The sequence below is a fragment of the Coloeus monedula genome (genome assembly GCF_965178545.1).
Source record: "Coloeus monedula genome assembly, chromosome: 3".
Lineage (NCBI taxonomy): Eukaryota > Metazoa > Chordata > Aves > Passeriformes > Corvidae > Coloeus > Coloeus monedula.
Window position 1 is genome coordinate 17,016,009 of NC_138783.1, and position 15,577 is coordinate 17,031,585.

Consider the following 15,577-nt stretch of genomic DNA (forward strand, 5'->3'; position numbering starts at 1 on the left):
CAGCTGAGAAGCTGTGGCTGTCCCATCCCTGGAAGTGTTCAAGGTCAGGTTGGATGGGGCTTGGAGCTACCTGGTCTAGTGGAAGGTGTCCCTGCCCATGGCAGGGAGGTTGGAACTGGATAAGCTTCAAGGTCCCTTCCACCTCAAACCATTCCATGGTTCTGTGACTTTCTGCCTGTGCCAGCTCCCCTGTCCTTAGCCAGCAGAAGTGTCCAGGCATTGGGACTGTATTTTACTATTTTTTCTTTTTTTCTTTTTTTTTTTTTTCTGAGTTTAATAAACTAGAATAATTTATTTGACAGAACACAGAAACATCACAGACAGGGTGGAGAAACCAAAGCAGCAGGTATCAATGATCAGTACAAAGGAACCACTTTACAAAAAGAAGTACCACGCTGCCCATCAGCTTTACCCAAAAATTACGGGGGAGGGGGGTGGGCTCAGCTTAGCACCCCACAAACTGGGTGTGGGGGATGGAGCTATCCCCACAAAATGCTCTCAGATGACAACGCTGACTGCAACAGCACAATAAATAGTGGGAATGGCCTCTCAGTGGGTGGTGAGGGACCAGAGACCCTTGGAGGAGGGGAGGGAGTCCAAGCACCACCAACCTGGGAGGTACAAGCATCTGTTCAAACACTGATTAGGGTGGCAAATGCCCTGCTTCTCCCCCACCCCCAAACAGGTGCTAGATCCCATGCAGGCAGAGAGAAACATTAACCAGGAGGGCTTTGCAGCTTGGCAGGACAGAAGTATCCCTGGCAACATCCTGGTGGGGAGAAGGCTATTCCATCATGACCCTGCCATGGCTGCGAAGAGGCATTTGAGGCCTCTCCCAGAGCAAGCAGTGTGTGGCCAATGGCACAGACCCACAGAATCCCCTCTGCCACCTTAACCTGGCCCCAGCAGCTCTCAGCTCTGAGCTGGTTTCCTCCAGGATGATTACACTGGTGTGAAAATGAATGCAGCTGGGAGGACCCCTGGGGTGGCCACTTTGGGGGTACTTGGGGGAAGAGAAGGGTGGGTGCTGCCCACCCACTTTGGAGCAGCTGGGGCAGGGGCCAAAGTCAAAGCCAGGCTCGTGCATCCCAGGGAGGGAACACATGCAGCAGGGCCGGACAGAGGGGGACTGGCCGTGGGTGAAAGGAGGGGACACCGAGGTGCACAGGTGCCTTTTCCCATGAGAAGGCTGCCTAAAAAAGACACCTCCCCCCTATTCTGCTGCAGCCCCCCTCCCCATAGCAAACTGGTGTTGAGACTGGGCTTATATAAAACACATAAGAGGCAGCTCATAGGAAAGGGCTCTGGTAAGTGGCAGGGGGCTGGACAGGGACGGGGTTATAGTGAGCCCCACTGCCTCCAGTGCCCCCCTGGCTGTGCCCTGCACGGGAAACAGCAGCTCTGGCAGCTGGATGAAGAGACAACACGGCACAGCTGGACGGTTATAGGTCCTGTGGCCATCGGGTGATCCGTAGGCTCCCAGTACAGGTAGAAAACAAAATCAATTAATTATAGAAAAGAGAAGCAGCCTAATGTAGGGGTGTCCCTGGGCCGGGGCAGCGAGCAGGGTGGGGCTCGCTTATCTGTCATTGAGCTGCGGGGAATTTGTCCGCTCCTCCTCATCCTCCTTGTCATCCTTCATGCCTTTGAGTCGCTGGCGGGCGAAGTCTTCAAACACAATGTCATCATCACTAGTGGGGACACAAGGGAGAGGGGTTTAGGTGGGGTGCAAGGTGAAACACCCCCTGCCCCGCAAAGCTGTCCCAGCTTGCCTGGTGAATTCAACCTGCACCGCCACGACATTCCAGCAGCTCAGGGGGCCCCAAAACCCTGCACCCCTCAGCAAGCAGCCTCAGTTTTCACAGCCTTATTAATACTTGCCCAATGCACCCAAAAAAGAGCCCTCAAGCTCTCCAGCAGGTGCAGCATTACCAGGGCCATTGGCATTTGCCCCACTCCGGGGGAACCGCAGACCTGCAGGGAGTAGCTGGGTGGATAAAAAACCTCCCAAACATATCACCAGCCTGGGGAACACTGTGGTGACAACCTCCCCCACCCCCAACACGATCCCAGCAGGCTCTTACTGCAGTTTCTCCTGTTTTTTGGAAAGCCATGCAGGGAAGGGCAAAGGAGGAGAGAAGAGAGAGGGGAACAGCACGCGTCATGCATTACAGGTGACATGTGTGGGGTTAATCACACGTGTCAATCCCATGGCACAGCGGGTGTTAGCAGGTTGGGGGGGTGCCATGCAACCGCCACGCTTCCCATTCCCACATGGAATGTGGGAATTGGGGGAGGAGTGTATTTTAGTCTCTTACTTTGTATCGAGTTCTATCAGATTTGTATCTATGGGCACTTCATTCTCTGGAACTGAACAAAGGGATGACACAGGGTTAGTCACAGGGTGGTGACTGCCATCCCACCGAGGTGGGTGACACCTTCCCCAGGATCATCTCTGCCCTCCTAGCAGGGTGGGTGAGACCCCCCTGCAGTCATCACTGCCATCCCATTGGGGTGGCTGAGATTCCCCTGGGGTTGTCACCTCTGTTCCAGTGTGTGGATGCAACCCCCCAGAGTTTGGCTGCATTAGGGTGATAGGGGCACCCCCATGGTTTTAACACTGAGGCCCTGTGAACAGGGTCAACGGAAACCAAGAATCTCCCTCCCCACAGCCTCACTGGCCCCTTTTGCCCCCACCCACCCCCAGGGATGCTGGCCCTGTTACCCAGGCCTGGACACTCACTGTCCCGGTGTACTGGTTCCTCCCTGGGTTTGGGATGCATCAGCGTGAAGGGCAGCTCCACTGCAACGTCGCTGCAAGAGACACCAGGGTAAAGCATGGGCCTGCCTGCACTTTACATGCAGAGCAAGGCAAATTTGCAGGGGAGGAGCAGAGCAACACCCCTCATTACAGCTGCTGTAGAGACCATAAAGCTGGGCAAACCCCTGTGTTATCCTCCATGGAGCTGCTCAGCAGCTCTCATGGCTCTTGGCTGAGCTTGGACCCCAGGGTGGGGGATCAGCACGGGCCCCCTGGAAAGTAGAGGGGCATCAGGAGGGAGAGCAGCATGGCAAAAATCTTGTCTTTAGAAGCTATGGAAGGGATCCAAATCCCTTGTCCTTAGGCTGCAGCCAGCAGTGCCATGGGAATGGCAGGAGGTGCACCAAGTTTCCCAGTGCTCGGTGGGCATGGTGACATCAGGACGCGACAGCCTGAGCACAGCCCCGAGCTGCCCCGGGGCAGGTAGGACAGAACTCAGACAAAGAAGTGCCCCAAGGGAGGACGAGTGGTCCTGTGGTCCCCATAGGACCCTGTGGGAGGGGAGTGACGTGAGGATGAAGACCTGGAAAGCCCCAGAGACTCATGTAACCACATCCAGAGATGCTCAGCCCTATGAAGCCACCTCTGTGCCCTGCTCACTCTCCCCAGCAGCACCCACAGGCCTCTCACTCCAGTACAAGGAGGAGGATGCAGGATTCAAACCCTGCCAACATTCCCAGCCTCACTAGCCCAGCCCCACCTCTGCCAGGCTTTTCGCTTTGGGTGAGACAGCATCCCCAACACAGTGGAATCCCAAGGACAGGCATGGGGTCAGAGTGGTAGCACCCTGAAGGGCTGAGGGGTGCAATGCGGGGCTGCAGTGAGGATTGGGGGGTGCTGGGGGGAGTGGAGTGTTACCTGGAGGCGAGGTCTCCCAGCAGGCTGGCATGAGTCAAAGGATACAACACATTAGTCACTGTCCCCTCCCAAGGACACACAGCCCCCACACACATTTTGTCCCGCCTGTGCTGCTTAGTCCCAGGGGAGCTTTAAGGGTGATGGGGCCCCACCTGCAGCACAGACCAGTCCCAAGGTTAGAGAGAAGGTGCAGCATGGTGTGGGGGGTGCCCAACACTCACCCTCCTCGTGACACCACCAGCTTCACCTTCACCTTGTAGGAGACAATGATGCCCAGGATCTCCTTGTTGGCTCCATCTCTTAACCTGGAGGAAGGGGCAGGTGGGCATCAGTGAGGGACTGGCCATGGGGACCAGCCCCCTGTCCTCCTGAAGGTCCCCCCCCGGGGTCTCCTCCACCCCAAGCATCACCCCTGGAGCAGGGGCTGGATGCCCACCAGGGCCAGGTCCTGCCCCCCCGCTGCAGGGGGGACAGGAGCCCTGGGGGGTGGAGGGGCTCACAGCGTGCTGGAGGCCAGGTTGGTGTCCTCGTGCTTGAGCTTCCCATCCAGCGCCAGCCCCCGCTTCTCCCGGTTGTTGGCAAGGAAGGGGGTCAGGGTGTAGACTTTGCAGAATGTCGAGCTCGGGGCCACCATGTCACTAGAGATGACAGCCACCATCAGCCAGAGCCCCAGCTACCCACAGCCCCACAGGTCACCCCAGACATCTCGATCTTAGCCTGGTGAACTTCTCCACGTATTCCCATCCCTGCCCCAACCTGATGAACATCTCCTTCCCAGGGGACGCAGAGGGTGGCATCCCCAAGATGCCACCAGAAAAAAGGTCTCCATCTCCCTGTTCCTCCCACCATTCCCTGCTTGCCAAGTGCAATATCCCACTGGGGCTGCACCGGGGCAGGAGACCTCCAAGGTTCCTCCAAGACCACCCCCCCCGAGGTCTCCAGGGCTCCTCATGATGTCCCCAAGGAGTACTCACTCAGCATCCTCCACAGCCACAGGGCACTTGTACTGGGCAGTGTTGAAGAGGCAGATGTCGGCATACTGGCGCACTGGGGTGAGACACAGAGAGATAGGGATCAGGGTGGGCCCCCACAGGGATGGGGACAGGGACACCAATGGAGTGGGGGACATGGCCCTGCTCCTCACCTGAGATCTTGATCTTCTTCACGGTCTTGTTGGTGTTGTTGGTGACATGCACGTTGACACTGATGGGCTCCCCATGGTAGTAGATCTGCAGGGGAGCAGGGCAGGGGGGATGGTGAGATCCCCAGGGTCACCCCACCAGTGTGCCCCCCCCAGTCCTTGCCCACCTCCTTGTCCAGGGATGCCTCAAGGTGCAGTGGCTTATCTGACATGAGGAACTGCCGGGTGGTCTCTGCCATGGGCTGGGGGCCGGGTCTCTCTGGTGCGTACTGGACCTTACGGATCACCAGGCGCACTGAGTTCCTGGGGGAAGACAGTGAGAGGAGAACTCAGGCTGCCCACAGGCTACCCTCTTTCTTGGCCCATTCTGGGTCAAATCCTTCTTTTTTTCTGGTCTGCTGGGTCAGAAGGATGCCATGGAAGGTCTCGTCTGGATGTCCACCAGGGCTACAAGTGGGAAGCCCAATGGCTGGGCCAGGTTGCCCACAGCAAGTGTTGGGCTCCTTGCACAGTGGTGTTTATCTCCATCCCAGCCCCAAGATGTTCTCTGACCCATCCCTACCCTGAAGAACACTTCCATCCCAGCCCCATCCTGGAGAGCACCCCCATTCCAGCCCCAACCTGGAAGACAACTCTATCTCATCCTGGAAAACATTCTCATCCAAGCTGGGTAGCAAACTGGGGTGCCCCTTTCCTGCTGCCAGCCCCAGGAGCATGCCGGTTCCATCCAGGCTGGATGGATCCTCTCTGCTTACCTCTTGTGGATCTTCTCCTCCAGGTTCTCGGCACAGAAAGCTTTGACCTCGTAGTCCACCCCACAGGCCTGAAAACCAGGAAGGGAGGAGAAGGAGGCAGGGAAACCTCTTTGCACTCCCCATAGAGGTGACCCCAGCAGTGCCCACTCATCACAGCCTGGTGGCACGGGAACATGGAGGGATCTTACCTTCCCCGTGTCCTCTGGGCCTGGCTGCAGTGTGACGGAGCAAGGCAAGTTGGGGGGGATCTGGAGGGGAAAGGGGGGTGAGGAGCTTTTTGAGAGGCTACCAGCACTTCCCTTTCCTGTCCACAACGAAAACAAGTAAATCCAGGAAGGATTTCCTCATTTTACTATTGCATTTCCCAAATCCCAAAGTGTTACAAAAATACCTTATTTTAGAGGGCTTTAATTAATCAGGGGAATTTTGAGAAATCAGGGCCATTTTTGAGGCCATAGGATTGAGCCCTGTAAAATGTCATAGAGCTCCAGAGTGGGTGGTCACTACTGCCAAAGCTGCGCCGGGGAAATCGAAGGAGCAGGTGCATGAAGCAGGGGGTCTACCCCCCAGCCATTCCCTGCCAGAGCTGTCCAGTGCTGGCATGGATCCCCAGTGCCAGCATGAACCCCCCAGTGCTGACATGGACTGGCAGCTTCCCTACTGATGGCTGCTCTCTGCTCACCAGTTTGAAGATCCACCACCAAAAGTTGTGTCTTGATCACAGATAGCAGCATCTCACCCCCAACCACAACCCCACAGGGCTAGATGGGACCCTGATGTCCCCATCGCAGGGTTCACTGTCCCTTCAAGCACGCCAGAGCACCTGCTGTCACCCTACCTCAAAGGTGAAGGGGTAGGCGTGCTCGCCCAGCTTCTTGATAAGCCGCTCCTGCAGCCGCGTCAGGGGCTTTTTGTCCTCGGGGACCGGGGGGAAGGCCTGGGAGTTGGCCACAAACAGGTCCTTGCGGAAGGTCAGCCCCAGAACATCCAAGTCCTCACGGCCATAGCGGAAGGCGCAGGTCAATGTCACAAAGACTGGAGAGGGTAACAAGGGGAAGTTGGTAGCAGGCTGTGGGTCATGGAAGGGACCATGGGGACACAAAGGCAAGGTGGCATTCTGGCTCATGCCAGTCCCACCAGCACTGGGAAGTAGTGGTGGCTTGAGGACATGCCATGTTGAGAATATGGGGATTCAGCAGCCAGCTGTGCCTTGGGATGCCCATCACAGCACCCCCATTCTCCACAGGACAGGGAACCTGCCGTGGGGACAGGGGGGCTGGAAAATGTCACCAAAGGGCCCAGAGATGCCAATGCCTGGGTAGGACTACATGGAGATGCCAGCATCGCCCTGTGGCAGTGCCACTTCTGTGGCCCCAGGGATCCCAAAGGTAGACATTACCTTTTCTCTCCTTCAGGTATTCAGGATCCACCAGCACTACTCCATCTGCAAGGGAATGGCCGGGACAGAAATGCGTCACAGGGATAGGGTGACGCACTGGCAGGATCAGGGAATGCAATGGCAAGGTTAGGGGACACAATGGCAGGGTCAGGGGACATGCTACTGGGATGGGGGGACACCACTGGCAGGGGGACACACACTGTCAGGGTCAGAGGATGTGCTGGTAGGGTTAGGGGGGAATGTACAGGCAGGGTTTGGGGTGACACCAGCACAGCTGAGGGGGGGACATGTTCCCCCTTTACAGTGAGAGTCATCACCTCCAAGCTGCCAGCCAGGGCCTAGCAGGAACACACTGCCAGCAGGGGACAGTCTGCACCTACCACACCCAGGGCATATGCAAAGCCACAGTGAGACATGAATATTATCCCAAATTGGCAGTTTTCTGCTCCCCAAAATCTTTCTTCCCAGACAGCCCAGCCCACCCTGGCATGCGTCTCCCTGCGTCCCCCTCCTGCCACCACATACCCACGGGGTCCACTACATCGATGTGGTCCACGAAATCCCTCTTCCCAAGGTAGACAGTGAGCTGCAGGGAGGAACAGTGTGTCAGGGGTGCACAGAGCAGAACCCCAGGGCCCCCATGTTGTCACCACCCAGTGAGGTCCATATTCCTCATCATCCCCAGTGTCACCCTGTACCTGTGGTACCCAAAAGTCAACCCCACCCCATTCCAGGCAAAGCCTGGAACCTTTTCAGATGTCCCCAGACCTGGAGGCACTTAACATCTGGGGACCCTTGGGTGTCGCCCCAGGGGTTTGTACCCCACTGTGGAGCAGGGATGAGCCCCCCAGTGTCACCCTCTCATCTCTCTCCTGATGGGGAAACTGAGGCACGGGGCAGGCAGCTGCCTGGCAGAAGGTTTTCTGCCTCAGCTCCTGCTGCCAGACCCAAAACCCCCCCAGGCAGGGTCACCTGCACCCCAGCACTCCAAAACCTGTCTGCTTGACCCCTGACCTTGGGAAAGCCCCACCCAGCCCCACTGTGCCTCAGTTTCCCTTCCCGCTGCTGTGGCAGGATGCTGAGGCAGGCAGCAGTGCACAGGGTGGATCTGGGGTTCAGGGACATGCCCATCCCCCACTCCCGGCCATGCTTGTGACCCCATGGTTTCCACCACCATGTCCCCCTTACCTTCCCATTAGGACTGGCTTTCTTAAACACCCTGCAAAACAGCAAAGGGGGGGTGAGTGCTGGAGCAGGGGGCACCCTCCACTCCTGAACCCCCCACTCCACTCCTGGCTCCCTGCCCATGGAGCTGTCCAGCTTCCCCCCAGGAAGGATCCCTGGGGGAAGAAGCACCCACTGGCACAGTCCTGTTGGGTGACAGGTGCATCCAACCCTCAGCACCCAGTGCCAGGACCCAGCTTTGGATAAGGGAGGCATCGGGACCCCAGCCCACCCCTTCACATGAGGATGGTGCCCAGAGACTACTGTGAAGGGCAGCAGCACCCCAGCACCCAGCTTGCCCTGGGGACCAGAGTGTGGGACCATGGGGTCAAGGCACACAGGATGGGAGCATCCCCTGGGGTGAACCCACCTTAACATCACCTCACATTGATGCATCCCAAAGCCACTGGAGAGGCAAGAAAAGTCTGGGGTGCTCCTGTCCCCAGAGCTTTTCATTCCCATTCCAAAACATGGGACTAGCCCCCAGACACCACTCTCAGCTCCCAAAATCCCTCTGGAAGACTCCACAGAAGAATGGGAGAAAGGGTGTGGGTCCAACATGCCACTGCTGGGAAATGCATGTCTGCTGCAGGCAGGGAGCAAGCAGAGGCAAGTAGGGTGCCTGGCGCTGCCAGATTTTTTGGAGCCTGCCCTGGCACAAAGCCACCCATAATGGGTTCTCCTCAGATAATCCCTCCTTGCCTTTAAATTCCATTAAAACCATCCGGGAAGATTAGTAGTGGTTTCAGCTGGAAAAAAAAAAAACAATTTCCCAGGGCAGCTGCTTGGCTCTGCCAAAATGCCCCGGGCTGCTACAGGGTGATGGACCCTCAGCCACACTAGGAGTAGCCCTCAGCCACCTTGGTGCCTGCAGCTGCCCACACCCAGCCAAGGGGCAGGCAGGGAAGGCAGCAGCCAGTGAGTGCCAGCTTGGGGGTGACCACCACCCTGGCAATGGGGTAAGATGCATCAGGAGATGTGTGGGCACACCCCTCATTCCCATATCCCTGAAATCCTGTGTCCCCACCTCCCTGTGTCCCTGCATCTCCATATCCCTGCATATGTGTGTTCCTGCACCCCGAAGTCTCCACATCCCACTCTCTTGCAAGCCATGGGGACCAGCACAGCCTGGCCAAGCTCTGCCCAGGAAGCAGGATATAGTCTGGATAAGGGGCTGAAGCCCCTCATTCCCTCGTCCCCAGACAAGCCCCAGGAACCCTCTGCCAGGCACATAAAATATTTGGGACATCCTTCTGGGTGTCCCAAGCCACTGGGAACATCAGGAACATCCTGCTGACCCTTCCTGGGTGGCTTTTCCCTGTGGGGGTTGCGGGATTGATTTTTCCCAGTCAAAATGGGAAAGCACTTCTGCAGGTGGATGTTTGTCATGAGGGTTTGCTGGTGAGGGTGTGATCCTGCACTGGTGCAAGGAAAGATGGAATTAATGGGAATGCTGCTCCAATTAAATAACTGGGGGAAATAAAGGCCTCAACGTGCCATGGAAGGGCATCAGCATGCCACAATTTTTGGGGTTTGAAAGCCATGGCAGGATCAGTCTCCAGAGTCAGGAATGGAGAGGCAATGGATGCATCCTCCTGAGAGCCCAGAGCAACTAACAGCAGGATTTTCATGGGTAATTATTGAAGTGTTACATAAAAGCAGGATGAGGAGCATCCCCTGCCAGCCTGTCACCCCCTTGTCACCCCTCATCCCACAGACCAGCTCCCAAGGGAGACCCCAAAGAGGGTCCAGCATGCTGGATCACAACCTGAGGCGGGCTGGGAAGCCCCAGCACGCCTCAGGCAAGGCAGCCAAGGCGGTGATGTTCCTGCCCAGCCCTGGGGACACTAACAGAGCCGTTAATGAACCCAGTGCAAGCGAGATCGATGGCAGGCAATGGCAGGCACTGTGGGAAGCCATTTCTCACCACTCTGCCTGGCACACACTCATGCTGGCCCCACACTGGGGCAGGAGCCCCACAGGGCCTGAGACCTGCCCAGCCCCACACTGCAGGTGCAGAAGCCCGACGTTATGGGTGCAGAAGCTCCACAGAATTCGAGACCCACACATCCCCACACTGTGCATGCAGGAGCCCAGGCTGGCTCCACACTGTGTATGCATGAGCACAGGGTGCCCCCTCATCCTGTGGGTGCAGCAGCCCTGCCTGGCCCCACACCATGGGTGCAGGAGCTCACATCTCCCCAGATGTACGTGCTGGGGGCCAGCTCTCTCCGGAAGCACCAGTGGGGGAAGGGAAGGGGCACATGGGGACACGGTAGCCTGTTGCTGCCAGTGGGGTGACCCTCGCCCGCCACCGGATCTAGAGGGAGGAAAGGAGGAAGTGTGAAGCCTTCCCTCCCCCTCCAGCCCTTCCTGGTGTCGAAACACAGGAGACACAAGGCAGGAAGTGGCCTCCGCTGCTGCCCATCAGGAGCTTGGGGCCTCATGCCGTGGGCTGGCAGCCCCAGTGCCCCCCGAGCCCCTGTCATGCTGCTGCACAGCCGGATCCCATTTCTCCTGCCCTCTCCCTGCCAGGGATCCTATCCCTTAATGAACTTGTTAGGCACCCAGCCAGGGCTAATGATGGCTTTATTGGGTGGCCAATAATTGAATGGGGTCCACTGGATCTTGGTTGGGAAGATTTATGAGGATTTGATTCCTCTGGGCATTGGAACAGGATCTGACAGCAATGCCATTGATTGCCTTTGAACCCAGGGCAGAGAATCCAGGGGTTTTGCCAGCTCTCACACTAACAAGGCTGGATGGCGGATCTAATTAGCTAGAGCCACGTTAGAAGGGACCTCCGGGGATAATGGAACCGCCAGCAACCACATCATACACTTCAACACAACCCCGTGGTGGCGGCCAGAGGCTCCCTGCCAGCTGTGCCGGGATGAGCCTGGAGCACCATGCCAGCTGATCCCAAAGCAAGAGCATCCCACAGGCCCAGTGCTGCATCTTGCATTCCTGCTGCATCCATCCATCTACCCCTGCCAGGCTCAGCAGCAGCATCCCCCAGCCAGGTCAGAACTCCACAGACTTTCTTGGCAAGGAAATACCTCAGCTGTGGGATCTGGGATGTGTCTGGATCCTGCTGTTATTACCAGAGTTTGCTCTTCAAACAACATCCAGGAAGCAGGAGTCTCTCTCCTGGGCCACCTTCCAGGGCTCTTTCTCTTCCCAGTGGAGATCCCTGTCCTGCTCCCAGATCCTATGGCTTCATCCAGAAGGATGAATGGGATGGTAGAGGGACTGAGCAGCAGATCCGGTGGTAGGTGAAGGTCACCCCCCTGGCAGCAAGATGCTATGGTGGAATGCTACAGAGGGGCTGGATGGGACTATGGGGTCAGAGGAAGGGTGCAAGGGGAGCTTAATGCCAAGGTGTAGGCTCTGGTGTACCAGGACCACTGCAGCACTTCCCAGACACCAGGAAACCACCCTCAAGCCACAGGCTAGGAATCCCAGCAGCCAGGAATTCCAGTAGCTGTGCATCCTGTGTGGGGGTTGCAGCTGCCCTAGCTAGGTGCTGAGTGGGAAGAGCAGGGAAAGGTGATCGATGGTGCCAGTAGCCATCAACTCAGCTGTTTATTCCAGCTCTTCCCACTGCAGGGCTTGGTGACTCCCAAGAAAAGTGGGGTGCCACTGCAGGAATCAGCAGAAATGGGCTTTTGGGGTATCAGATAGTAAATCAGCTCCCACAGCTGAACCTCCTGATCAAACCAAGTAGATTTGGGTTTGGAGATCCAAACTGGAGAGGAAGAGGGATTTGTCAGCCTAATTCTTCTCCCTCCTGGCTCCCTCCGTACACGCTGCGTAGGCAGGGAGATCAGCTCATGCCTCTCCTGTCAGCATGCCTGCTGATGGGAATGCCGCTCACCAAGCTCCCCCCAGCACCCGAAAACCTCTGGAGGCCAAATCAGCTGCATCCCAAGGACTGCACCCAGCAGTTGGGGGAAACTCAGTGGGTGCCCCAGCCCCCTGATCTGTGGGGCTGTCCACCTGCTCCAGGAGTGCAACATGAATTCTGAAGAATGCAGGACATTGAGTCGGGGGGAAGCGGATGCTGTCAGCCACAGCTGGGGCACCAACACCTGGGCAGGCTGGCAGCAGCAACATCCCCTTCCCAAAATGCTGGGTGAGTCCAACATGAACCCACAACTCCCATCCTGCCACCCCAAAACACTGCAATGTTTCTGGAAGGTTCTGCCCAGGCAGGGCCAGACCCCCTCATCCTTCTCTCCTGCTGTGGCCATGGCGGGCACAGCGGCTGCACCGAGGGCCTCTCACCCTGATGCCCAGGGGACATGGAGATGAGCAAGGGGAGGGCGGTGGTGTTGTGAGGTGAGCAGGAGCACCCTGTAATCCCTGATTAATGGCCACTATTAATGGCCAAGAGGACAGAAAGGGAGTGGGGTGAAGAATGGGAGTGTCAACCCCTTGACCACTCCACTGCCACAGCCAGAGCCAGCCGGCGAGGAGACCCCCCCAGGCCTCCCTGCAAGGGCTGGCAGGAGTCACTAGCCTCTCCCTCAAATCCCAACAGCACCTTGCAGGATGTGCAGCCCAGCGGGTCCTGCCACGTTCTGCACCTGGAGCCCTGGGGAGCACAGGGGGGGTCCCCAAAAGACAGCATCCCCATGGCAGCATTCCCATGGGATGAAGGCGTCGCACGCCCGAGCTCCAGGACTGGCACGTGCTCCCTGACACCCCCAGATGTGCCGCATGCCGGGAGTGACATCAGGGCCTGGGTCCCCTGGGGTCACCGGGGTGACAACAGCCTCCCCCAAACCAAATCCATCCAGGCTCCAAATCTCATGGGGAGGGAGCAGCGACGCCCCCGATAACTCCACGGACCTTCGGTGGGACCCGCCAAACACCCCCCTACCACTCCCAGTCGCCGGATCCTCACTACCCCCCGGGGTAGCACCGTATCCCAGCAGCGGGGCGACCCCAGGGGACCCCCGGCAGCTCCAGCGGAGAGCACGGGCAGCGCCTGTCCCACCCACCCCCCATGCCCGGGGAACCCCCCGGGATGCTCCGCTCTGTCCCGGTCCTCACTCACCGGGTGCCTTTGTCTCCCATGGCCCCGCCGATCCTGCGGGCTCAGCCGGGAAGCGCCGGCTGGGCTTGGAAAATTACTGGCTGGATGGTGGAGGCAGCAGTGGCGGGGCGGGCGCGGGGCCCGGTGCGGCCCTGCTCGGGCCCGCTCGGAACCGCTCGAAACGCTCGAGCAGGCTCGGAAACACTCGGAACCGCTCGGCTTGGCCCGGGCGGACGCCACGCCGGCCGGTTCGGGGCCGCTCGGAACCGCTCGGGCAGGTTCGGAACCGCTCGGAGCCGCTCGGAGTCGTTCGGACACGCTCGGAGGTGCTCGGCAGGGCCCGGTTCCGGTGCGGACGCTGCCGCCGCCGCCGCCGCCGCCGCCGCCTCCGCCCGCCTCTGAGCGGCGCGGCCCGGGGGGGCGGCGGGGCGCGCGGGCCGCACGGGCGGGGAGAAGACACGGGGAAAGAATACGGGGAGGGGGCACGGGGCGGACAGGGGGTGCGGCGGCGGGGGAGGCGGCGAGGTGGGAAGGTGGGAAGGCGGGGAGGGATAGGAGAGTGTGGGGCAGTGCGCGCGCGGGGACACACGAGCACGCGCCCACACACAGAGGCGGGAGCACGCGCGCGGCTCAGGGCGCCCCCCAGCGGCTGCATGTGGACATACAGGGGCGGGGGGAGCCCCGTGTGTGATCATACAGAGACACGTGTGTGTGAAGAGAGACCTGCGTGTGAGCGGAGACACGCGTGTGTGCACACGGAGACACGTGTGTGGACACAGACACACCAGTGTGAATACAGAGATAGGTGTCTGTGAACACAGAGACGTAACTTGCACATACATGCGCACACACGTGCGCACACACGTGAACTCACACAGGCACACACACAGATGTGCACACGCACACGTGCACATACATGCATGCACAGACGTGTGTGCACGCATCCGTGTGCGCACACAAACACACATGCACACACATACGTGCACATCTGTGCACACACACACCCCATGTGCATACACATCCGTACACGTGTGCGCACACACCCCAGGTATACACACACACTTGCGCGCACGCCGCCCCCGGGGTGTCCATCCGCTCCTCCAATGGAATCAAGCACTCCCTGCAGGAATACGTCGGTACCCCTCCCACCCACCCCAGTTGGCTGCGTCCCCCTCCCGCCCGCCTCCTGCTACAGAGCAGCCCATCATTAACGGGCTTCAGGTGGTTCCACTGGTACCTCCATCCCCAGCTGAAACATCTCCTCCCTATCCCGCCCCCACGGCCACTGTGGGGCAGATGGAGGGGACCAAGGGTGGACACGTCTACCCCAGCGTGGGGACACCTGCACCTCACCCACGGGGCATCTTTATCCCATCCTTGGGAACACCTGCACCCCACCTTAGGGATGAACTGGGACAAAAGGAAAGAAAGCAATAATGGGCAGAGGCTGCGGTGAGGGTCTGGAGGGGTGGCTGTGATACCCTAACGTATCCGGGAAGGGATGTCACCCAAGGGCATGGAGCCATCGGTGGCAGAGGCAGAAGGGGGGCAGCTCCTGGCTGGGGACCATAAACCCTGCTCTGGGACTACTTCAGAGGATTAAAGGATTTAATCCCAGGATTTGAACTGGCGCTTGGAGCAGGATAGGGACATTTGGTAGTTTGGGCAGTTTTTCACCCCAATTTTGGCAGCTCGTGGAGCTCCAGCATGTGCCAGCACCAAAGCCTCTGGGGACTCTTCCTCTGGGTATCAAACACCACAGCCCAGGATGAAGCTGTCAGATTGGGCTGGGATAAAAGTGCTGCATTGATCTCGGATAATAAATTGCTCCCTAGCAGGACGGCAGGAATGAAAAACCACGGCCCTGATGCAAGGATGATGGGCAGACTACAGGGTACCCTCTGGGGCTGCGCAAGGATGGCCATGGGAGCCAGAGGAGCAGCTGGATTCTTCCCCAGTCCCAGCGCAGGCACAGAGGGGTCCCAACACAGGCCTCATCCTGCATCCCAGCCCAGGACCCCGCTGCAGTCCCAGCCCAAGCTGGATCCTGCCCCAGGCCTAGCTCCCCCTGCTGCCAGGCTGGATGGGTCCCAGCATGGTTCCTGTCCAGGCATGGGGGGTCCCAACTTGGCAGATGGGGATGGAAAGAGCATCCCAGGGTATTGGAGCATCCTGGGATTCTGGACCACTTCAGGATGGAACAGGGCACAGGGAGGGGACCAGAGCAGCTGGAGGAGCTGGAGCACTCAGAGGGGATCAGTGAATCCTGGGGCATTGGAGCATTCCATGGGAGTGGAACATCCAGGGAGAGGCTGGAACTTCCTGAGGGGTCACAGCT

General features: G+C 58.6%; 1 protein-coding gene across 2 annotated transcripts; it reads right to left on the reverse strand.

The window, feature by feature from the left end:
- Positions 1-302: 302 nt before the first annotated feature.
- Positions 303-13,569, reverse strand: ARRB1 (arrestin beta 1). 2 transcript variants are annotated; one of them, XM_082277559.1, is made up of 16 exons: positions 13,261-13,569; positions 8,163-8,193; positions 7,500-7,560; positions 6,975-7,019; positions 6,414-6,610; positions 5,764-5,823; positions 5,576-5,643; positions 4,988-5,123; positions 4,824-4,908; positions 4,654-4,726; positions 4,180-4,317; positions 3,901-3,984; positions 3,680-3,703; positions 2,744-2,814; positions 2,319-2,370; positions 303-1,691 (listed from the first exon to the last, which is right to left on the reverse strand). In XM_082277559.1, exons 1-16 carry the CDS (start codon positions 13,278-13,280, stop codon positions 1,580-1,582), a joined length of 1,257 nt encoding a protein of 418 aa, XP_082133685.1. In that variant the 5' UTR covers positions 13,281-13,569; the 3' UTR covers positions 303-1,579. The 2 variants fall into 2 exon arrangements, with proteins under 2 accessions (XP_082133685.1, XP_082133686.1); XM_082277560.1 differs by lacking the exon at positions 3,680-3,703.
- Between the last annotated feature and the right edge of the window lie 2,008 nt (positions 13,570-15,577).

Excerpts from the sequence above, each read along its gene's own strand:
- ARRB1 (XM_082277559.1), bottom strand. The coding sequence starts at position 13,280 with ATGGGAGACAAAGGCACCCG. Across the intron at positions 7,020-7,499 it reads CGATGTAGTGGACCCCGTGG|ATGGAGTAGTGCTGGTGGAT; the intron begins GTATGTGGTGGC and ends ATTCCCTTGCAG. Across the intron at positions 3,985-4,179 it reads AACCTGGCCTCCAGCACGCT|GTTAAGAGATGGAGCCAACA; the intron begins GTGAGCCCCTCC and ends CCCTTCCTCCAG.